This window comes from Kogia breviceps, chromosome 5, assembly GCF_026419965.1.
Source record: "Kogia breviceps isolate mKogBre1 chromosome 5, mKogBre1 haplotype 1, whole genome shotgun sequence".
NCBI lineage: Eukaryota > Metazoa > Chordata > Mammalia > Artiodactyla > Physeteridae > Kogia > Kogia breviceps.
In genome coordinates this window covers 97,696,275-97,722,483 of record NC_081314.1, presented here as the reverse complement: position 1 = coordinate 97,722,483, position 26,209 = coordinate 97,696,275, and the positions used below count along the sequence as shown (strand labels likewise).

The 26,209-nt window shown below is 36.6% G+C and overlaps 1 protein-coding gene across 5 annotated transcripts in view; it reads right to left on the bottom strand.

Moving 5' to 3' along the window:
- CBLB (Cbl proto-oncogene B) overlaps nucleotides 1–26,209 on the bottom strand; it is a 213,663-nt gene that overhangs the window by 112,280 nt on the left and 75,174 nt on the right. For all 5 annotated transcript variants that reach the window (XM_059064285.2, XM_067034717.1, XM_059064287.2 and 2 more), the window contains exon 4: nucleotides 10,793–10,939. In XM_059064285.2, the coding sequence (XP_058920268.1) occupies nucleotides 10,793–10,939 (147 nt within the window). The remainder of the gene's footprint in view (nucleotides 1–10,792; nucleotides 10,940–26,209) is intronic.

Below are 26,209 nucleotides of genomic sequence, written 5' to 3'. Positions count from 1 at the left end.
ACAGCTGCCTTACAACTCATCATAGATAGGATGGTAACCATGGTTACCAAGGATATTCATGATTAGATCTAACCATTCTTCCTCATAAGTGAAAATTCCTTACTCTCATACAGCAAGATGCTGGATTATTTGTGATAGATGTTTTTTTCTTTGTCTAAAAAGTTTATAACATTTTGTCTATAGAGTAGACAAGCATTACTTCCCTGTATAAGGGATAAGTATTCTCATTTTCACATTCTGAAACTTAAATTTAGAATCAAACATTTTTTACAAGATTCAGAAACAAGGAAATAGATTCTTTAGTATCATCCTTGATTTTTTTTCAGTAAACTCACTCATGATAGATTTGATGCTTTCTAACTTCTGGTCTCACAACCTAACTTTTGAACATAATAAACAGTAAACTTACTCTAACCAGGAAATTACTTTATACTTTGTAATTACTTTAGTAATTAATGGATATTTGCTCTTTTCTTTCTAATGACAACTGTTCTTCAGGAGATTTGCTCTGCAGGTTCAGGGATGCTTGGTAGGTTCATAATACACACAAGATACCATAGCAAGATGACTCTGATCTGCTGAGGTCAGATTAAACAAAATTAGTAAGTTATATACCCTAAAATTAGAAAGTTCTGCCACAGATCTTCCTTTTAGCATTAAGAACCCAGTCTGTCCTACAAACAAATTAAGAAGTCTGTAATAAAAGAAAATTCCCCAGGAATCTCTCTACATAGGTCAATTACATTAACAAGCAATGGGTGAAGTCTGCTAGATATGTAAGTTAAATTAAGGCAAAAAAATATAAAATTTCCAATAGCTAAAGTCTTACAGGAGAAACTATATATATACTATTGTGCATAAGTAGATCCCCCCAAATTCCTTTTTATTAAGAGAAACTACTGATGACTGCAGATAAACAAGGCAAAAACAAAGCTACAAAGAAAAACAATTAATGTCATTTCCTACTGATTATCAACATTCAGAATAAGGAAAACAGGAAGATGAAGCATTAGCAGTCTATTAATGAAAAATAAATCCTGAATATTAATTTTATGAAGCTTTATTTACTTTGCTTTTGAGTCACAAACAATTTCTCCACCAGCAGAACATGTTTCTAAAGAACTGTGAAGAATCTGAGATTTTACCCTATTTGCAAGCTAACAAGTTAGCCTATCACAGTTGCATGGATGCTGGCAGAAGACAGAGTATTTGTGGGTCAGGACGTCAAAGCCAAAGGACTTCGTTACTCATAGGAAGCAGTGGTCAGAGTATCACCATTTTCTTGAACTTGTTCCCTGAGCTCTAATTCCAACAGCATGATGCAAAGAGAGTCAGGTGACACCTACACACACAGTGACTTTTGTAACTGGAGAGGAACGTAGGGCTTACGGAACCCAAATATTTTATAATGGTTAGTAAGTATGCTTGTCCCTGGATATGCAGAGAAATACTATCTTTACATTACAGGGTTGTAAACAAGCACAGTCTTTGCTTCAGAAGGAGGAACTGCCTCTCTTTACCTACCAAGGTAGAAACATCCCACAGAGAAAGGAGCAAACGTACTAAGGGACTAAGAACCAGGATCTTTTTGATTCCAGGGGCACATTATTAAATACTTAATAAGAAAATAATTATTTCTCTGAATACAATATAAGAACTTCTGAGAATGGGAATATAAGTGGCTTAAAAACTGTTTCAATTAATTAAATCAAACTGATCAGCTGACTAGGACTAAGAGAGGGAGACATGTGAAGTCTGCTTTTTAAAAAAACAGGGCTCCGCACAGGAGAACTTTTTAAATGATATTTTAGAAACACAATTTCTGGAAGTTGTAGTGATTGGCTTAATATCCCAAATTATTTAAAAAACATTAATGGTCTCAGGAAGTGGCATGAAAGTATTTTCCTCATTTGGTAGAGTAGCTAAAACAAAACAAAACAAAAACCAATTACTTCTCAAGATGGGGAAGTAAAATAAGTAGCCAAAATCTGGATACAAACAGGTTAAACTTTAGAGGACAAGGTTAGAATTTTATCTTATCATTAGGGAGCTTAGAAACTTCAAAATAAGAAAAGATAGTCTCAGACTACCACCTAGATGGCTGGTTATAATGCACCACAGGTCTTGGTGGAAGGCCAGACACCTTAATCTACCTACTTAGTGTACAGCAAAATCCAACGCACCTATTCAGTGTACACCCAAAACTCAACACATCTATTCAGTGCAACATGTGGAGCCTATTAAGACTGGTTATAAAGGAGACTTTCAGAATGTTAAAGAGAAAATAAACTAAGTTATGAAAGCCTGTTGTACCACATCTGATGAAATCTTTTAAGTCTTTATCTAATTGATCTTTCAATACTATATTCTGATTCATCTCCCTCTTTCTTTAAATCCTAACTCCCCAGGTTTTATGCCTACTTCCCTGGTGATGCCTCCATTCCTTAAATTTCCTCTGTGCATACATCATTCATCAGAATTCTTTAAGGATCTGTCCTCTTTGTTCTCCCTGTACATTCTCCATGGTCTACATCAATCAGTCCAATGGCTTCACACAGCTTTTAGAGATTACAAACTCAGATATCTGGAGACTAGGCAGATAATGTATATGACTAAAGAGGTCCAGGTAAGGACTGCAATCAATTGGAGGGGACACATCTAAACTGGGCAGCTGGCACCCAGGTCTAGCCAACTGTCGCCACGTCAGAGTTCACATCTAGTGTTGCCATCACTTCCAATTTCTCAATGAAATTCAATAAAATATTTTTGTGTAAGAATCAATAATTTTAAAAGTTACCAACTAACTTTTTAATGTAGATACTGTCTGAGGCCAAGAAAAACATTCTACAGGCTGCCAGTCTACAAACTCATAAATGTACTGTCAATCCTAAAATCTCTGTCTTTAATTCTATATTCTTTTCCTCAAGATTGTATATCTAATGTACTAATAAATATCACCACATGGATTTGTCTGGACTCACAAAACTGAACATATGCCAAACTGAATTCATCTGACTACCAAATCTTTTCTTCCTACTTTTCCTGTCTCAGTAAATGGTACCCAGATGTTCAAATTGCAGATGGAGGCATCACATTTGGCTCATTTTTTGTACCTCAATTATTTTAATAATCAAGTATAGTTAATTTTATCTTCATATAATTCTCAAATTCATGCACTTCTATTTATTTATTTGTTTATTTAATTTATTATTATCTTCACCTAGTTTTCTACAACAGCCTCCTACCTATCTCTCCTATTTCTCTCCTAATTGATCAGTTTCTAAAGTGGGAAGTGGAATAGGGGGCTGGGCAGGGCAGTCATAGACCCCGGGGATATACAAGATGACCCTATTTAGGATGAGAAGAAAGGACTGAAATTCTACTTGCATTTTTAATTCAATTTTTAAAATTTATATTATAATGTGTCCTTTATATTATATATGAGAATATACATTATTTGTATAGTAATATGTATTTTATACATATGTGGGTATGTAGATGATATACATAGATAGATGATGTTTGCTCAAAAAGTAGCTAGTAATAAGGTAGTAATAAGGAATATGATTGAATGGGTTTAGAAACCACTGCTCAAGTTCATTATCCATACTTCAGCAAGAGTAGCCCACCTATAATCCAAGTGTGACCACTTCCTTACTTAAAACCCATCATGGGCTCCCATTGTTCTCAGGGCTCCAAAGAACAGAGTTTTAAAAGTACAACTTTGAGGGCTTCCCTGGTGGCGCAGTGATTGAGAGTCCGCCTGCCGATGCAGGGGACACGGGTTCGTGCCCCAGTCCGGGAAGATCCCACATGCCACCGAGCGGCTAGGACCGTGAGCCGTGGCCGCTGAGCCTGCGCGTCCGGAGCCTGTGCTCTGCAACGGGAGAGGCCACAGCAGTGAGAGGCCCGCGTAGCACAAAAAAAAAAAAAAAAGTACAACTTTGCATATGGAAAAAAGAAAGCCCAAATGGCCAAAAATGGACAGAGCTTTCAAAGCACAGTCCAAGAGAGAGAATAACAATTTTAAGTACTTTGGTCGTTGAGGCAGGGGAATTCCTATAGTGGGTCATAAACCACCACCCCATATTTAGATTCCATGTTCACTAAGGAAGGTTCTGGATATGATATAGCTTCACATATAATTTACCTAACAGTGATGAGAGCATTCCCATCTGCTTGACAGTAGATTAATCATTGTAAATTAATAAAACCACTATTCTGGATTATAGATCAGTTTGTGAGCTCAGTAAAGTATGCTCAGTCTCTAAACATATGGCTCTAATGAAATCAGGTTTCAAGGCTAAGAATCAGAACCTAATTCACAGTGATTTCACTGAAGTAAATGTCACTTACTGAGGAGTTCAACATGAAGAAAAGAAGGAAAAAGAGAACAACAACAACAAAAAATGCCATTTATTGAACTTGAAGTTACTCTGCATCTTTCTTTGGAAAGACAGCAGACACCATGAGAATTCCAGCCCTCTCACAGTATTCTCCCCTGTGTACTCCTTATTGACACATGTGCAACCCATACAAAATACCAACTCCTCCATGCAGCCTGAGTGTTCCTCTGATGGCTCTAGTAAATAATTCACTTACTATTTGTGACATTCCTTAAGCACTTCTGTAATGGGACAGAACTGATTTTAAACATTTATCATCTTTGTATATACTGCCCTCCCCAAACTGAATACATACTGCTTAGAGGTAGAAAATTATAATTTCACATCTTATTTGCTTTTTCTGTCTTGGATCTTGTTGCAGTGAGTTGAACAAAATAGCCCTGTCATTTTATTTTCCTTATGAAATAAAGATACTTTGCTTTTTTGAAACAGGCAGTAATAAGAATTGACTAAATAACAGAAATATTAAATGGCAATTGTTTTAGTTCTACTTCAGTTCTTTTTTTCTTTCTCTCTAGATCTCCTGCTGCACATTTTTCTTATAAAGGTTCTTCATTTCTGTTGTGCATCCTGTAATTAAATATGACTAAGTTGCCTTTTCTTTGATTAGAGGGAAAACTGATCTAGCTAATATGCTAAAAAAAAAATGTATCTTACTCACTGCAAAGGTATAGAAACCATTGTCCTTTGTTTCTTATTAAAAGTGAAAAGAAAACACAGGAAACCAAAAAAGGTCCCTACCACTTCCCCAGGAAATCAAAGGTAGATGTAATGAACTGAATTTTAAACAGATCATTTTTATTTCCCCCATGGTCAGCAGGACAGTTTCTTATATTCTACCTCACTTTTACATAGGGATATACACAATTTTAGAAAACTTTTATCAACTTTCTGGATTTTGCTTTTAGATTTCTAGGGACCATGGAACCTCTATCATGCAAAGTTGAATATTAATGATATTATTTGTAGAATTAATAATAAATATATTCATGGGTCTTTGAGCAAGATTAAAGGTTTAAACTGGTTAATTATTCCACAACACAGAGGGCATACACAGTTCCAGACACTGTCTTACCTGCCTGAAATGTAGATTTTAGCTCTTTTAACCTTTGCAACAACCCTACACGGTAGGTATTCTTGTTATTACCGTCCACATTTTACAGATGAAGAAACTGATGCATGAAGAAAGCACAGAGCTTGCCCAAAGTCACAAGGCTAGTAAATGCTGCAGTCAGAACCTGAACACAGATGACCTGCCTGCCAGCCTGCACTGAGCATGCCGCCCCCAGAACAAGCAAGCAAGCAAGCAAATGCTGTACACCTCCCACATGTGCACACTCACACACATGCCTCCACTCCTCAGCTAATTTGAATTAAATGAGCCACAGTTCCTGAAAGTCTCCAAATGAGACACTGTGCTGATCTGCTTTGGGAAACGCAAAGATTGATTAAATAAGCTTGATTTCATGAGGCTTAGAGTCTAATGGAAAGATAACTAGACAAATAACTTGAAAAATCAGTGAAAACTAATAAATTTGGAGCACGAGCAAGAGCTTATGGGAGCATAAGAACTAAAAGATCCAGTGTAATAATAAGGGCCAGAATCATGAGCAAGATGAACCTTGAGGGGTTAGTGAGAACCTTTATACCAGAGATAAAAATCTTCAAGTGGAAGGAACAATGTGGGCAAAGACATAGAAACCTGTAGCTGCTAAGGTGTCAGGAAAGAGCCAAATAATCCCACTTGCCTGAAGAACGGGACATAAGTAAAAGCAGAGAGGACTAAAATGGTAGAAAAATACATCATGAACTCAACCAATAATTACTGAGTGTCTGTTATGTATACAGTACCCAAAGGACTCATCTGATAGCCATTTAAAGAATAATGTTTAAACTTTGTACTGAAAATGGAGCTAATCTATGTGAAAGCATTTGATAGAATTTGACATATAACAACTCTAATAAATGTACCTGTTTTTACTAATTTGGGTATAAAAAGTCAACAGGAGCTTTATTTTTGAGCAGGAAAGCCCCATGTAATAAATTCATTTGATAATATAAACATATTTAAAATACAACATAAACACAAAACATGGGGTAAAGTTGAACATGTGGGAGGGTATATATTAGAACCCAGAAAAGGAGACTTCTAAACTAGACTTAAAGGAAGGGTGCCAAGATTCTGGTACTGTAGAAAAGAAAGAGGAGGGAAGAGGGGCATGCCAGGGAGAACTGTAGGAACTGATGATAAAAAAAAAAATCAATTTGTAGATAGTAAGTTATTGAAAATTTTGAGCAGACAACAGACATCATTCATCCACCCACCCATCCATCCAATTATTCATCCAGTCTGTTAACACTTATTAGAGTTCACGTATTCCAAGAAACACGCCAGGCTCTGAGAAATAAAAATCAAGGAAGCTTTCTAGTCTATTGGGAAATGCAAGCATGTCAGCAGTTCACTGCAGTCTAGTGTGCGAGATGTGAGCTCAGGTACTTGGAAGAATAGAGCAGGCATGCCCACCTTAGGTTAGGGTTACTGAGGAACGCCTCCAAAGTGGCAACACTGGGTAGGTGTGACACTGGGTAGGGTATGGGTAACTGGTTTCCCAAGAGAAGGGTGCAGTTTAGGGAAACAAAGACAATAAGGTGTGGGAATAAAAAGCATACTAGGAAATAAGTACAGAGTATGAGGAGGTTGTTTCTTTGAGGATGAATTGAATAGAGATGAAGCTAGAAAAAAAGTTCCTAAAGCTTGTCATATTAATGGGGTTATAGACTTTAACCCAGATTCAGTAATGATGCATAGAAGCATTCCAGGCAAAAAAAAAAAAAAGAATGAAGAGCTCTGCTTTCTAGAGCTCACTGGCCTCATCAAGAAAATCAATGTGATAGGTTGTTATTAAAGGTAGGGAGACCAGACAGAAAGCTGTTGCAGTAGTCCAGGGAAGAATCTGAACTTGAATATGAAACTGAAGAATAGAACTTGAAGTAAAGTAAGGATGGGAAGGTGCATACAAAGATTCAGGAGTTAGAATGGGTCTTGTTGAATTACAATTTGGTTGGAAACACATGTCTAAATCTCCTCAACACCAAGAAATGCTTAGTACAAGGAGCCTAGAAACTGCTACCTGACTTGCTTATTAGAAAAATGACTGTCACCCAGAGTCTAATCACATTAATGGATCTTTTTTTAACAGTTAATAATACATTTTTTGAGCCTCATGCTTAAAAGTTTCTGGATTATAAACTTCACCCTCTAACACAGAGTTTGGTATTGGTCTCATTTGGCAGAATTTACTTAGACACATTCACTCAAAAATGCCACTCCTTTTTTCCACATATTTCTACTATCTCCTGGTCAGCAGACTAAGAAAGCAAAAGCAGAACTCAACTATTAAAACATTCAATAACTTCTCATAAAAATCTACCAACTACAGGACTTCCCCAAATCTAACAACTGCAGAACTTCCCAACCAGTTTACCCTGGCACATGATATGTTATTGAATCCCTAAGGCTCCAGACAGGCAGAACCTCTTGGCAGCTGGGCTTGGATCTTGAGCAGAGGCTGGCCCTGCCATGACTTCAGAAAGGTTGAGAAGCCCAGAAATGAAGCATTAGTCACATGACACCTAAAGAGTTTTGTCTGCTGCCTGTTCTTTAGGTCTGAATCCTAAAATTGCCTTTAGGAGTTTTATAAAGTCCTTTGAACAATAACTATTTCCCAATTTTAACTCAATACTAATATTTTTTTTCTTACTGACAGTTCTTTTCGGGAAAAATATCACAATAATACCCCTTACATTAAAACCTGCTTTATAAAAATCATAATCTGTTTGGCTGTTTTTAGAACTAACCACTCAATGGTTCTGTTTTTGGAAACAATAATAAACTCAAGTTTAAAGGCACCGGTTAGGTCAGATGAAAGCATTCTCATATGCCCTCAATATGTAGATAAATAACAGGAATACTTCTGTATGAGAACTCAGTTATGTAAAAATGCAAACTAGTATTAGAGTATAAGGAAGAAAAAAGAATTCAATCTTTGAAAAGGCTACATCATTCATTCGTCCATTCATTCAATAAAATACTGTGGGGCTTCCCTGGTGGCGCAGTGGTTGAGAGTCCGCCTGCCGATGCAGGGGACGCAGGTTCGTGCCCCGGTCCGGGAAGATCCCACATGCCGCAGAGCGGCTGGGCCCGTGAGCCATGGCCGCTGAGCCTGCGCGTCCAGGGAGCCTGTGCTCCACAGTGGGAGAGGCCACAACAGTGAGAGGCTCGCGTACCGCAAAAAAAAAAAAAAAAAAATACTGTGGAACTATAAGGTGAAAACCCACAGAGAATATAAAGATGGTTTCTCCAATGATCTAATAAAAGAAGCATTAATTTTTATGACTACAGAAATATGTCTGAGTTCCAGAAAGAGCTTTACATTTGGCTCTCATCCCCCAAATAAAAATCTTAAAGACAAATTAAGAAGCCTTTCAAGTAAGCAAAGACAGAAGACAAAGGTACAAGGGTTTAGGAAGTAGGGAGAGTGTTTAATCAGCATTTCAAGAATCCCTCATTTGATTTAGTAGTGATTTCACTCACGTAGCAGTTGGACAGAAATTTCAGCCCCTTAATGGCTATGGTTATAAATAAAGGGAAGTAACGATGTCTCAAATGCATAATTCTTTGTGGTTTGAGGTGCCGGCAAAACAAACTCCTCTCTTGAAAAACGTGAGCAATCTTTTGTCAAAAGGTCCATTTTTTACTGACCTTTTGACAAGCAATTTTTAACTCACCAGAATTTTCAGTTTTCAAAAAGAAATACCGCAAGCAACTTGTCTGATAGATTTTCTTAAAATTTTAAGACAGTTTATTTTGAAGGTTACCAACTCTTTGCATTAGGCTCAGAGTGTTAATATATGAGCTGTAGCTTCAAGACATCCTCAGCTGTTACTCCCAGAACTCTGCGGTCCCTTTCTGCTTTCTACTATTCACAAATATTTAATCCGTACACTCCTGGTTGTTAGTCCAATTCAGATGAGGATGAACCTTTTCTTTTTTTAAGTCCTCATTTGTGAATGGATATAGGAGTATTACAAAGAGCTAGATTTCGGGAACACAGAATGTCTTGTGTTAAAGGCAATAATAGTATTTCCTCCTGTAGTGCCTAAAAATAATTAAGAATACATTTTATTTAAGAAGTGGGAAAAAGGCTTTAACATTTTTGAAGTAAAAAAATTATGCATCTAATCAAATGTGCATTTTGCTCTGTGTATGTCCTACTCATGTGGTAGCTATAGATAAACACAGCATGTCATAGAGACAAAAAAAAAAAAAAAAACGGGAAACCCAACATTACAGTTAATCCAACAGTGTCACAGGACTCAGATCACTGAAAGTGTATGCCAACATTTTACATCGTATGTCATCAGCTAATATATAAATATAGAATTTAACTACAGGATGAAAACAATAATCTGTGTATAAGCAATCACTCCTCCTTAATTCTTAGCTACAGTTCTGCCTACATTCAGGACATTCTGAGGGTGCTCTCTCATCAAAAGGGACCCTTAAAAGAAACTGAAGAAACCATCTGCCGCCTGACGCTCAGTTCTTAAGCATCTTACTGATCTTAAGCATCTTTTATCAGATTCCTGATAAAAGTTTTGCACATTTTATTTAAGTTATGCAGACTTCAGATATTTAATTCCTATTATTTACCAAGCTCACCTGGGTTTGTGTCTGGATAGGAAATACCTAAGGAAAACATCTTTAGCTATTTTTGTGAGATAATGCAACTTTGTGATAACATTATCCTCATTTCTGTATCTTGTTTACACGTGCATACTTTCTGTGCAATGACACAGAGAAAACCTGAATGCCAGTGCTGAGGCCTTTTCCCACTTCAATTTCAGATCTTCGTCAAGCTTATACTCTACCTCCTAGTATAGAAAGCAGTCTCCAATGCCTGCAGTCCTGAAGTAAGTGTCCCCCCTCTGGATTGTCAGAACAATTTATTTAGGCCAATTTTTAAAGTGTCTTTCCCTTTCTGACTTTTATTTACTATATGTGTTTTATGTATACACTAAGTTATAAAAAGTTATGAGCTTCTCATGTATACTCTGTCTTACATACATCTGCTTCTCAGAGCTAACTATTTAACTCAATGAATGCTCACCAAATAAATAAATGTCATATAATATTTACTTGGTAACAACAAAATTACTCAGTTACTGAGGTATACTTCTGGTGGCTAAATAGAAAAAATAGCAATCAAAACACTTATCAAAAACACTGCAGTATATTCTCAAAATACTCAGGTAAAATCCACACCATATGGAACTGGAGGCAGGTCTAAGTCATTCTTCAAACATGGATCCAAATTTGTACTTACTTGTCTCCAAAAAACTTTCTCCAGAATTCAGCAGCATCTGCTTTCGTGATACGAAAGTTATCTCCCTGGAATTGCCCATTGGGAAAGATTGCTTTGATTTCTGCCAACATGTGACTGAAGATAAGGGATAGTTTTGTAAGATTTCGTCTGTAGATACAAACAGGGAAAAATGAAGGAAAAAGTAAATATATAGGCATGTAAGATTTAATGGGAATGTATTATGAAAAATGAAGTTATCAACCTAGGTCAACTCAATAAAGCCCTTAAAAACAATGTTCATAAAAACCGTACATTTAAATTCCTAAAAGGGATTCTATTAGTCATCCATGTATTCATTTAATATAAACATGAACAAGATGAATTACATGAGGTTTAATGGGAGAGACACCTAAAAAAACTCATAATCAAATATAAATGTTAAACAAAAAAGACAGTGATTATTTCTACACGGGGAATAAGGAAAGATGTGTCATTTAAGGCGAATCTAGCAAAATAAGCAGTCGTTCAACAGATGAAAGACTTAGAGTGGAGGTTAGGAATAGAACTGTTTGGATAATATCTAGATTTAGCATGGCTAGAGAAGAGCAGAAAGAGAGTGGAGGAAACGGCTTGAGACAAGATGAGAAAGTTTGGTTGGGACATAACAAAAAGAGGCATCTGAACCAATGAACAAAGTTTTTGTCAAATATACTTGCCACTCCTATCTAAAAATCAGAATTTCTGATAAGTCTCAGATATGTGCATATTTTAGAAGCTCCCTGGAATTCTAATGTAGTCCATAAAAACCTACTGCGATAAGGAATGGGAAGCCAAAATGGACTAAAAAGATTAAGGAAATGATCAAATCTCTGTTTTATTTATTTTTTGTTTGTTTGTTTTGTTTTTGCAGTACGAGGGCCTCTCGCTGTTGTGGCCTCTCCCATTGTGGAGCACAGGCTCCGGACGCACAGGCTCAGCGGCCATGGCTCACGGGCCCAGCCGATCCACGGCATGTGGGATCTTCCCGGACCAGGGCATGAACCCATCCATGTCCCCTGCATTGGCAGGCGGACTCTCAACCACTATGCCACCAGGGAAGCCCCAAATCTCTGTTTTAGAAAGAAAAAGTTATGGTAGTATGAAAACAGTGGTTTGGAAGGGAGGGAAATATAGGTGTTGTCTCTATTCTAATTTCCATGTTAAGTTCTAGGAATTCTGACATGATTTAGAACAAGCTTCAAACCGTGACTAATACGTTAACAGTATCATCTACATTCCTTCTTAGCTCTTCATAAGTTTACAATATTAATTATGTTAATCAGCCCAAAACTGTTAGTGCTAGATAGTAAGGAAGCAATTGAAAGATAAAATACTACAGAACTTTTCAGTTTTGAGCTGACCTTGCCTCTTTATATTCCTGCTTACTCAGAATCACCAGAACACAGCAGGCACATATCTACTATCATTCCATTTTGAAGCTTTAACTGCTTTGTGTGTGTGTTGAGGGGTCAGGGCTGGGGGCAGGGAGGAGGCACTTGCATTAGCACTCAAAGTAAATACAGAGGAAAACTAAAGAAAGCCATCAAATCTGCAATGCATATAACACCATACAATGTTTCAGCAGGACTTTGACACTGAAAGTTGTGTTTATTTGCCTTTTTGTTTTTTACTCATGTATCTGTGTTTAATGACTCTCAAATAACAAGCAAAAAAAACATCTTAGGTACCAAAAAGATCATAAAACATGCACCTCTCGTAAAGTCACTGAAAGGAAACATGTAACTTCCTATATTATATGAATACGTAATAAATAAGGTACTTGTGATAAAAAGTGGGAAAAATAGGAATGAACAGAAAGCAATAAAGTATAAAGTAATTGACATCTCAAAAAATTCATCTCTGGGCTTCCCTGGTGGCGCAGTGGTTGAGAATCCGCCTGCCGATGCAGGAGACACGGGTTCGTGCCCTGGTCCGGGAAGATCCCACATGCCGCAGAGCAACTAAGCCTGTGAGCCATGGCCGCTGAGCCTGTGCGTCCGGAGCCTGTGCTCCGCAACGGGAGAGGCCACAACAGTGAGAGGCCCGCATACCGCAAAAAAAAAAAAAAAAAAAATCATCTCTATTGGAAAACCAAAAAGTCCCAGTTTCCATAACCTTTATTATCCATGAGAAGATTTATGGGAAAGAAGGGTCAGAACTTAGGCCTTATTTTAATGCTTGATTGGCAACAACAAACAATCTGCAAAATCATTATGGTTAGGTTATGCAAAATATTTCATCATCCTCTTAGATTCAGCCACACTTCTGCACAACTCAGCCTAATTGCAAGGTAAAACTTCTTTAATTAGTTGAATCTTTGATCTTCTCATTTATGTCAACACATCCTCATTTAGGTGATGGTAGATTTAAGAAATCCAGTCTTAGGAAATGAAAAGTAAACTGATGAACTATATCCAAGGAAAGAATTGCAGCCAATACAAACTGCAACTGACTTTTGAAATTTGAGTTTAAGGAAAAACATAAAGTCACTTTTGAAAACCTGCAACAAATTTATTTCTATAATTAGGCAAACGAGTTAATTTTCTACCAAACTTCCAATTGATACATACAGAAGAAAAAAGAAAAATCAAGATGGCTGTAATTAGGGAAAACCAACTGTTCCTTATTTTCTGAATTGGTTGCTCTCCATCCCCTTCTCTGTTCTTTAATCATATCCAAATGTTTTTCATTTTTATTTGTTAGATCTAAAGCCTGAAGCACAATACCAGTGATTACTCATGTTGGATTTTTGATCCACTGGCTATGTAGGCACTAAACTTTAAAACAGAAATAGTAACATTTTATCTTTATAATTTACAGTCTAGAAGCTCTAATAATCACTATATAACTAATCACTGCTAAATTGTAAACTGTGTGTATAGTCCAATTTTCTTGTTCCTACAAACAGATCACCACATTTTTATTTGACTTTTTGCGTAAACTAAGGCAAATGAAAAGATCTATTTTGCCTTTAGTCTTTAAAGAAACACAAATTCAAGTTGTTAAAAACATGTGAATGCAACAGTTTTGTGTTACTTTATTTTTCACATATACCAGAACGCATATTTATATTTATTTTATATCTAATTTTTAAAAACACACACCATACTTATGTAAATGATTATTTTGGAAACCCTTTACCTGAAATATTGATTTACAGAGGTTGCAATCCACACCAAGAAATGAAAAGAACTTACAGCTAATTCTATTATCTGATGTCATTTAAATTTACTGTCATAGCAAATAGGTTTGTTTTTTATATGACTGTGTGGGTGTTTTTTGTTTATTATATTTTGCTTTACTTTAAGCTTTAGTTCCCCACCCCACTCTGCACTCTTAGATACCCATTTTAAAAATAAATAACCTCCAATTTTGAAAATAAAATCCAAGGATACAGTCATCGCTAATCATCTAGACATAGAGGGAAGAAAGGCAACAACTCCACATCTTCTTTGTAGATGAATTTTTTTCCTATCATGATATTTTTCCATATTCTGCCAATTTTCCCTAAGCCCACCTGATTGCCACTCATCATAAGACCAAAAACGATGACTGCTTAATAAAGGATTTGAAGCATCCTAATTAAGATATGTATCTATTAGTAAATGCCCCTACCCCAGAACAACTAAGGAAATAAAATTTATCTACAAAGACTCAGTAACCTTAAACATAACTTTAATTTACAAGAAATTTTGCAATACTTTCACTTTCAATAAAGGGATACTTTTTTGGACTAATTATTACATTATCTCCCATTAACCATCAAAAGCTAAGCCATTTAAAAAATTTGTTTTGTGTGAGATTTTGTTTATAAGAAATAATTTTGGAGTAAAAGTATTCTGATACACCAGGTAAGCAAAAAGTAGCTTCTAGATGTCAATACTGGGTAAACCAGTAAAGATGTTAATATATAGAGGAGCCTTGAGAAGGGGGAGGCAGAGAGGAGCAAAGACAAAGGAGAGGGAGAAGATGAGAAGGAAAACTACCTACATTTTTTTTAAAAAAGTGTAATGAATGCATCAGCAATGTCAAGAATATCACCTAAGAAGCAAGGTGCCTCTTTTATCCTGAATTTGATCACCTAAAACTGTCCTTCTTTAAAACAGTATGAAGCAATTTCTCCAAAATTCAAGTTACATTCATTACTGCACAGAATGTGAGGTCGGAATGATAGAGCATCACTCTTTACAAATAAGTCTTAGCAGCTTAAGTGGCTATAGCCAACATCATCAGGAGGCTGAAGGTACACAAGATTTGATGTAGAATGACACAATCTTACCCTTAATAAATTTATCACATAGTAGGGGAGAAAAAGACATGACTACATTATTATCATACAGTATAGTGGGGGCAACGCACCAACGATAGCCATCTTGAGATGAGGAATTTGAAAAATGAATAAAAAATACATCAAGACTTGATTAGTAGCCTCCACTAAATGTAGGAGACACACAAAGAGAATAGTCTAATTAGATCGTATGTAGTCCTTGACTTTCCTCAATTCAAGAAACAGCTATGTCATAAATCAAGGAGGAAATAAAAAGCTTTAAATGCTGAATTAGTGAAAAACTTTAAATGACACTTCATATCAGTGAGTTCCAAAGTTTCTGAGAATGTACTGCTTCTGGTAGAAGAAATGGGAACCCATTTTTTTAACCCAAAAACTATTAATAATTCAATTTTTACATTTAAAAGCTAGAACATGTGCTTCTTAATCTTTACAAGGTGGAACAAATTCAACGTAAAGAGAAAGGCAGGACACAAAGAATATAAACAGTGGCACTAAAAATGAGACTCACGTCCAGTTAAAGAGCAATTACCATTCACTATTTCTGAGGTAGTGCCTTCCAAGATGGGTTTGGGGCGTTACTTCACACTGTTTTTGACCTTGGGAACATTTTGATTCCTAAGAAAGGGAGGATACTAGGCTGATGCAAGCCTTGCCTTTCATTTCTCCCTTTTGGGAATAGAGACTATTATTAAGATGACTCCTGAGTGTCTTAAATAAAACTGGATCTTATCCATTCTCTTGCCTAAGTGCTTTAAAGTTTTCCATACATCTAAGGGGAATAAGAGGCAGATTTTTTTTTCAACTGAAGTATAGCTGATTTACAATATTGTGTTAGTTTCAGGTGTACAGCAAAGTGATTCAGTTATACATATATATACATATTCTTTCTCATACTCTTTTCCATTATGGTTTATGACAGGATATTGAATCTAGTTCCCTGTGCTATATATACAGTAGGACCTTGTTGTTCATCTATTTTATATATAGTAGCTTGTATATGCTAATCCCAAACTTCAGTTTATCCCTCCCCAACCCCTTTTCCCCTTTGGTAACTGTAAGTTTGTTTTCTATGTCTGTGAGTCTGTTTCTGTTTCATAAATAAGTTCATTTGTGCCATATTTTAGATTCCACATATAAGTGATATCATACGGTATTTGTTTTTCTCTGACTTACTTCACTTAGTATGATAATCTCTAGGTCCATCCATGCTGCTGCAAATAGCATTGTTTCATTCTCTTCTATGGCTGAGTAGTATTCCATTGTGTATATATAGCAGATCTTCTTTATCCCTTCATCTGTTGATGGACATTTAGGTTGCTTCCATGTCTTGGCTATTGTAAATAGTGTTGCAGTGAACACTGGGGTACATGTATCTTTTCAAATTATGGTTTTCTCCAGATATATGCCCAGGAGTGGGATTGCTGGATCATATGGCAACTCTATTTTTAGTTTTTTAAGGAACCTCCATACTATTTTCCATAGTGAGTGCACCAATTTACAAGGAATACGAAGCAGATCTTAAAAGTCCAAATCCCAATGAAGACTCAGTCTACCCCAAGTCATAAGAGAAATAAAGTGTGAATAGAAACGTTATAAGCTGAGACACAGGCAGTAGGACAATTTTTTAAGCTGCTCCATGTTACTCCATTGAACTGCTCACTTTAAAAGAATTTAGCAAACTATGTCAGTCCAAAAGTTGCACTAAAATAGGTAACCAAGGAAAGTCTTTTTCCTTTCTTAAAGGACAAATCATCCACCACTAACAAGGCTAGGGAGACCAAGTGCAAAATTGTGGCTGGGAAAGATGAACCCTGGGCATCCTTTGATCTCTGCAGTATACTCTCAAACGTGTTGCCCACAACGGTCTATTAAGAGCCGCAGGCCATCTTACAAAATAAGAATGATGCACTCAGGGTAAATAAATTTGCTTTCTAAAATAAACAGTTTTGAATGGACAATTTACAAATGCCTTACCTAAACACAACTAAAACATGAAATATTCCTATCACATTCAAATGTAATATGCTTTGACAACTTCCCATAAGATATTCAAAAGATATTCTGCCTAATTCTTTAACTGTTGTGTATTAAAGAGATTGGCCCTGAAATTTGATAGTACATATTGGGTTCATATCCTTACTCTGCTGGTAGTCTTGAACAAGTTACTAAACCTCTCTCTCTGAATCAGTTTTCTCATCTCTAAAAGTTTTAAATAGAAATGCCTGTATCACTAAGTTGTTGTGAGGAGTAAATAAAATATGAAGGTAAGAGACTAACACAACTAATTTTTAAAACTCTCAATAAATAAAAGAGTTATTATTAACTCTACCTGCCACCTCTGTTTAAAAGTATAAATATCCTAGTAGTCTTTCTTCATTTCCCCTTATAATACTATTGTGACTTAAACTGATGACCATCTTTTTTTTTTTTTTTTTTTTTTTTTTTTTGGCGGTACGCGGGCCTCTCACTGTTGTGGCCTCTCCCGTTGCGGAGCACAGGCTCCGGACGCGCAGGCCCAGCGGCTGTGGCTCACGGGCCCAGCCGCTCCACGGCATGTGGGATCCTCCAGGACCAGGGCATGAACCCGTGTCCCCTGCATCGGCAGGTGGACTCTCAACCACTGAGCCACCAGGGAAGCCCTGATGGCCATCTTAAGGCCATCATTCTCACCTTATTAAGATCATCAATTGTCATGGTGGTCTCTTATAATTCCACAGCAAACAATGGGCGAATATTTGATTAATCCATTCATTTATTCTGCGTATCTTGACTGAGTGTCTACTAGACTATGTCTAGGTAGGCACTGATGACACAAAGGTGAAGATGACCCAATTCTACTCTTAATGAATTTAAGGGGCTTAGGGATTGCCAAAGGTATAGAACAACATAGTGGGAATAAAACTGAGATAGAAGCAGAACAAAGGTGGTAATCAGTAACAGAGACAGAGGAGTCTACAATTTTTGGGGTGATGGATGCAGTTCTGACCATAATATGGCCCTGCAATGGGTAGGAACAGTACAGTGAAGATGAATTAGGCGAGGAATTAGAAAACTCCAAGGGTGAATGGGGTCCTTCACGTGGATTTTGAAATTTCCTTCAATTATGACACCAGTTTGGATGAAGAAAAGGACTACAATAAGCCTTATCTTAGTACATCCAATAAAACTTCCCAAATAATCTTTTTAAATGTTAGCTATTTAAACTTTGCAGCAATGCAGAGTAGGATTATCCCTTTGATGATTTCAACAAATAATTTTATATTGAAAATTTATTATGAGAAACTACGACAGTATGATATGATCACTCGTACTTTCATCTGGTTTAAAAGTTTAACAATATATACTTCAATAAAGAAAACACTTTTGTCTTTAGTGTTGGACTTCTTTTGATTTTTAAACCTAATCTGTAACAAGTATCCGTTTATAAAATAAACCCTACAAATGTAGACCAGTCTATTACTTGAGAGAGAAAAGAAAAAACTATTCCTGCATTCCTATTTAAGATAAAATATCAATACAATAAAAATTCTGTGAACCATGTGGAAAGTTGCCATTGCAATGATTCAAATAGAAGCAGCCAGAAGTAATCATAGTAGAACTTTGTTTTCTTTGAGTTTCTTTGATAGGTTCTTTTTCAAAAGAAAAAGAAACACTGGAAGTTTAAACTATACTTTTATGACCTGGGGTACTTTGATAAAAGAAGAGTCTCATCATCAAATAGACAAACTTGACCCTGAAACAATTTTTTTTAGTCTAGATTCATTTTTGTTCTTTGCAATTCCCAGTACATCGCCATAAGAAAAATTACAGTGAAGTAGCAATCTGAATTACGTCAATTAAGTCAGTACTTATTGCTTCTAATGAAAATTCTTAATTATTTTTACTTGCTACATTCCCTAGTCCACTATTTTTATTTTTTTGTCACATTTACACTTCAGAGATAGCTTTTACTTCTACTCATTAGAATATAGTTCAAATTTTTCCTACAATATTTTCTTAGAGGATTTCTCCTGTCCATAGGACCAAGCTACCTTCCACCATTTCTCACATCACTTCTCTGTTCTCTCCTCTAGCATTTCAATGGCTTCCTGCTCTTCCTGACCCCTCCTGCTCTTAACCTCGGGTTAAGCCATATCTTCCTCCTTACTGATTCAAAGTTCCAATATCTCAGCCTGTTGAACTTTCACCTGCACCAGTTTTATGTCAAAGTATGGCCACGGTATCTTTTCCGTCCAAACTCCTTCCTGGATGTCATCTATCAGGCTATTAAATGCTACCACTTCATATTACCTGCCGCGGTAGGAAGTTCTCTCTGAAGAGTACCACAGCTATTGTATAAACATATTGTACTTCACCTCAATCAGAGCAAAAGTCTTTGTTGGGGAAGAAAAAGTCTTATTATACCTGTAACAGCTTCGTACACATAATAGATACCCAATAAATGTTAATGTCAATGACCATGAAAATATTTAAAGAATAAACACATAAGAATTTCCTGACCCAAACAGTGCTAATGAACAGGTCGATAGGAGCAGTACATAAAAACAGTTTACAGAAACACTACATAGTGAGGCATCAACTTTCCAAACTTTGATGAAAAGGAATTTTACCACAAGCTGCTTTAAGAGAGAAGTAAAAATCTAGTGTTTGACTCTAAATAAGAAAAAACAAAAATCTTTGCTCTGTGAGTTGTAGTATCTTTTCTCTCCCTATCTATTTTTTCTTTGTTAATCGCAAAATATAACAACAGCAATGAAAGGAAATTAATGCTGTATGCCCCATGTGAAGTTTCCAGAATCTCAGTAAACTGAACACATTTGTCATACTTTCTGAGGAAGCATAAACATAGTTTCCTTCACATTACCTGTTCCCTGACAGTTACTTCCTCCTTTTGACTCTGGAAATTTTCCTCATTGATACCTTTGTCCCACTTCGACCCTGCTCCCCAGGAATGGAACAAGTGAAAAACAGATGAACCACAGAGCAAAGAGATAGCTCATCTCTCTGGTGCTCATGTTCTGCATTACTGACAAGAAAACTAAAATCATGACATTTATTCCACCTCTTCCCTGGGGTTAAAATTACTTTCTTCAAACGGTTAAGACAAATATAAAAATAAACATAATTTGGCCAAACAATTCTCATTTATTTTTGGTATAATTGACATGGATACCACATTATAATATAGAGTGTGTGGGGGTGTGTGTGTATGCACCCACACACACAAACATGCTCAATAACAGTGTGAAGTGAAAAAGGCAAGACAATAAATAGTATGCCCAGTACTGTCTTAGTTCTGTTAAAAAGCTAAATATCACACTACAGACAAATAGAAAACAAATATAGGATATACACAAAAAGACATAAACAGTAATCTCTGGATAGTTTCTAAATGGTTTTTCTATTTTTTTCTTTAAATATTCCTTTTTTTTTTTTTTTTTTGTGGTACGCGGGCCTCTCACTGTTGTGGCCTCGTGTCCCCTGCATCGGCAGGAGGACTCTCAACCACTGCGCCACCAGGGAAGCCCAAATATTCCTATTTTCAAAAATATTATTGACAAGCCATCATACTGACCTTCTCAGGCTAACCTGCAATGTGCCTGAAGGAGAGAGAGTGACTAGATTTCCACATCCGCTGCAACAACCCATCCTCTGACAGGCCCCAGTGGCACCCAGGTTCCCAAGCTTGGCTTTCAAGTCCAGAAGGCGTTTCTGGTGCAGTCACCCCAAACCTTTTACTTGACCACTGAGTCCCAATTTTCTACAAAGTAGTAGCCCTTCCACCATAGAACATTCACTGATGGCACATAGTATAATTTCACTTTTTTAGGATATAAAGCAGGGAATACAAAGGTCAAAGAGTCCAGTAACTGATAAACTGAATGAGGAATCATCTCACTCTGCTTACACCTCATTATCCTTAAAGCTAGTTGGTGACATTATCTCCTACCTTTACAATAATCTCCTAAAAAAACAAAACAAAACACAATTCAAGTTGAATTATTTTTAGGAACAGGAGAGTCCCTGATAGTTATTATAGATAAATTAGCACATCACATATATTCTTTGTCATACAACAGCATAAAAGAAATGTATAGTGACATATGACCAGAGTAACCCACATTTTCCCTTCAGCATACTAGATACAGATATGACATATGATAATGGTTCAAGACAAGTTGGCTAATTTAGATGTCCGCAGCCTCAGAAAGAAATGCTAGGTTTTTTTAAGCAGTAAAGACTGACTTACTTTTCTTTCAAAATTGGGATTTTTTTTTTCTTTCAAAATGAAAAAAAGGTAAAATAATCATAAGAAAACATGGCTGTAATAGTTGTTAGCAGTACAATTTCCCTGGCCCACTAGAAACTTCTTAAACTTTCTGAATGTAGCAACAACAGGTATATTTTTTAAATTTGAAAAATGGTCTAAGATTTTCTTAAACTGGCTAAACTGGACGTAGCTTATTCTGTAGCCGAGTGGTGGCGGCAGGACCTTGTAAACAATTGGCTTCTACATTTCCAATATAAAGCCTCATGAAGGAAGTACTGGGATATGGTGGAGGAAAGCATGGCGCTGGGAGAACAGGGGTCTAGACACAGCTCTGCCTGTCTCATTACTCTATGATAAGAAAAGAGCCGAGAGCTTCTCTTATCCAAAGGTTTGTCCTCTATAAAATGAGGAGACTGTGGGTACATAATTTGAGGTCCCATAACAGTCCATGAGGCTGTCATCACTTTTATTTCTGGCTGGTAGGAGGTGACTAGACAGCTCAGGCACTAAAAAGCCCATATGCTTTAGGCAAAACTTATGAATCCATTTCACAACCTAAAAATCAATACGAAGTACAAGGTGCTATAAAATATTTTCAGTGTACAGACTTTCCTCCATATACCTCAATCTGAGACTGCAGAAATCCTAAAATCAGGATAGAAAAATCTAACACTGAAAATTGAAATTATAGTAAGTATAAAAATTCATTAGTATATTTGGAAGCCTTAATTTTTGTTTATTACCATATAGGCATCTCTGACTTTTTCTTTCCTTTTCAACAAAGGAAAATCCCTGAATAACACTGTCTTTCAAATCAAAACCACAAAGTAGCAGAAATAACAAAAAAATAATAAAAGGCAACTTAAAAACTCTGTTTTTCATGTAATAGCAAGCATAGGACATTATCACATCTAAGAATTGTAACTTTCATCTCAACTGAGAGTTTAGAAATATCTTAATTTAGGGAGACTGTAATGTTTACCACATGATGGCTGATCAATAACAGGAATCAAATCCCTTTACTATTTTAGTCTGACTGCAAATGAAATAAGCCACACATCAATAAAACCACCCTTAGACACTGGCTTTGGAGTAGAAAGACAAACATATCTAATCTGCCCACACCCTGAAACCCAAATATTTCACGTTAAAACTCCAGCTCTAGAGTCAAATTAATCTAAACTTGAGCTTAAACCACTTAGTAACTGAATGACTTTGGGTACTAAGTTACCCTCTAAGTCGTAGTTCCCTCATCTCCAAAACATGAATTACAACAGTACTTAAAGAATTCGTGGAGGATTACAGATGGCCAAAAATTCTTTGCCACTCTTCCCATCATGCAGTGGAGTCTATTCCCCCTCCCCTTGTACCTGGGCTAGGCTGTGCATTGCTTTGACCAGTAGAATGTGGTAGAAATTATACTGAGTAAATTCTGAGGTTAGGCCCTAAGAGATCTGTGGTTTCTGCCTTTGCATCTTGGAAAATGATCTTGGAATTTAGTGGTCATGCTGTGAGGAAGCCCTAGCAGTCATGTAGAAAGGCCCTAGTGAGTCCCCAGCTGCAAGGAAGCAACAAGCACTAGGCATGCGAGGGAGGCCCAACACCCCAGCCAACACAACATAATACAGAAGCCAATCCACAAAATCATAACAAATAATAGTTGTTGGTAAATTAAGCCTCTAAGTTTTATGTGGTTTGATACACAGCAGTAAATAATTGGCTTAGGAAATTGACACACAGCAAGCATTTGATAAATTTTTATCATTATTACTAGTATTATTAGTGCTACTAGCTTACTATTATTATCATTATTGTCATCAATAGTAGCAGTTGCAAGTCTAGGGCCCTCTTCTCTCTGTCAATATGAATAAGTAAATAACTTATGGATAAAAGATCAAACACTACTTAAAACTAGTCTTCCTACTTAAAGCATTTTTACACTGGAAATTATAAAATGTACATCTTCTGTATTTGCTCTGATACTAAAACAAACTAACCAAAAGAGATTTTTAGAAGAAATCTGGACTATACTAACTGGAAAGTAGTCTAACTTAGATTTGCATCAGAAGGAATTTAATTTCCAAAACACACTTATTTAGATAAGCATACAATGAACTGAACTGTGAAAATACCATTAGGTTAATCCACTGAGAAATGCAAATCAAAACTACAATGAGATATCACCGCACACCAGTCAGAATGGCCATCATCAAAAAATCTACAAACAATAAATGCTGGAGAGGGTGTGGAGAAAAGGGAACCCTCTTGCACTATTGGTGGGAATGTAAACTGATACAGCCACTATGGAGAACAGTATGGAGGTTCCTTAAAAAACTACAAATAGAACTACCATACAACTCAGCAATCCCACTACTGGGCATATACCCTGAGAAAACCATAATTCAAAAAGCCATGTACCACAGTGTTCATTGCAGCATTATTTACAATAGCCAGGACATGGAAGCAACCTAAGTGCCCATCAACAGATGAATGGATAAAGAAGATGTGGCATATATAAACAATGTAATATTATTCAGCCATAAAAAGAAATGAAATTGAGTTACTTGTACGGAGGTGGATGGACCTAGAGTCTGTCATACAGAGTGAAGTCAGTCAGAAAGAGGAAAACAAATACCATATGCTAATGCATATATATAGAATCTTAAAAAAAATGGTACTGATGAACCTAGTTGCAGGGCAGGAATAAAGATGTAGACATAGAGAATAGACTTGAGGACACGGGGTGGGAGGGGGAAGCTGGGGAGAAGTGAGAGTAGCATCGACATATATACACTACCGAATGTAAAATAGTTAGCTAGTGGGAATCATCAGCATAGCACAGGGAGATCAACTCGGTGCTTTGTGACCACCTAGAGGGGTGGGATAGGGAGGATGGGAGGGAGGCTCAAGAGGGAGGGGACATATGTATACATATGGCTGATTCACTTTGGTGTACAACAGAAACTAACACAGTATTGTGAAGAAATTTACTCCATTAAAGATCTATTAAAAGAAAAAAAACAGTCAAGCACTATTAATAATCCTTTACTTATCAACACTGAAGTGTACACACTGATTTTTTTTTTAAGCATAATTCTTTTGGCTTCCAGCTGTACCTATACCATCACTATAATAACCTTGAGAAGACATTTAAAGATACTGTTGAACAGATTATTGTACCTGTCTCTCCATGTAAATAAACTTACTGAAATGGTTATTCAACGGATATATTGCTATACCCAAGACTTGTAAGATTCGATTTATACACTTAGCATGAGAATCAATCATTATTCCTCTCCTGGTGATACCTATCATTTAAAGCTTAATAGAAATAAGAAAACCCAAATATTTAAAAAGAAACCATTTTTAATATTTCAGTTAAATTTTAGAATGATGAGCAAAGGATCATGTATTAACTTATGAAAATTTTATTTCCTGCTTAATTATTTCCTGCTTGATGAAGTATTTCTTAAGGAATCAAATACTAAGAGAGAAAGAAAAGCTACAAATAATCCACAAAGATCAGACTATAAAAGCAGCACCAATTAATCTTTTCATTTTCTGGCATATTTTACTTATGATGGAGCTGTCTGCTTTTCTAAAAGTCTAGCTTACTTGCACCAAAGTCAGTTCTCCCTGTTTTTCGGAATAATTTTATATACATAGAAATTGTGAGCTGCATATATGAAGTTCCAGTGACTTTAAAATAAAGTTTATTCACCCAGTAAATATTTTTTGAGGCTCTGTTATTATCTGCCACTGCACTAGGCAATGGGGATAATGAGATGAAAACCAGCTACGTCCCTGCCCTCCATGTGTTTATAATCTAAGTGGGTAATCAGATATAAAAACACACAGCTACAATGAAGTGTAACTGTACAAATAAGTACATTCAAGGTGCTTCAGCAACACAGGAGCCCAGGGGAGAGTGTATTCAACTCTGGGCCTCTTAAAAAGGGTTCAGAGAAGCAGGGTAAAGGGAAAAGAGAGTGCCAGAGAAAAGCAGCAAGGCTGGCAGACAAAGGTATGTGGGTGTAGATTAGCCTGGCCATATGACAGACTGCAGGGTCAGAAGTGATCTGTATTCACAGAAGAGACTTGCAAGGGCAGCAAGACCACACTGCAGACACTAAATCACCTTGCTCTGCGGGCCTGCCCGTTATACCAGCACAGTCCCACCACCTACTCAGGCTGCTCAAGGATGCAGAAGCCTACATACCCAACCCTGACTCCACAAGGGAGCACTATCTCCAGGGGGAGTTTGAAAAAGAAAACCACTTTCAATAAAATGCATCACAAGCTATAGCTGAATAACTAGGAGTTCTTAGAGCTTCATCCAAATTTAAAAGCTTTCATTGAAGACTTCTCTGTTGTAAGATAGCAATTGAATTTTGAGGGTTTCTTCCCTGTGTCCTTAATAGAATATACTCTAGATGTAACAAATTGAGAAAACAAGCAAAAGAAAAGCTCTCAGAGAGGAATGCTCCAGAAGCCTATGTCTTAGAAGCAGATGTTCTCCTTTGGCAAGCTCTCTGCCCCTGGTGTATCACCATTTGAAACCGACTCAGAGATCACATTGTGAATGCACGTCTGAAAAGATGTGCTTCCATTTCAAAATACCACGGTAATTCCCTCACTTCCAGAAATGATTCAGCCGATAAATATTTAGTGTAATAAAGAAATATATCCTTTTTCCATGATCTAAAGTAGAACACTGAGCTGACCGACTCCAACCCCAAACACAACATTATCAATAACCCATCAAGTACCATCACCAGGTGACATTCTCAGAGTGAATTCTCTGGGTAGGGAGACTGCCAGGGCTCTCAAGTATAAG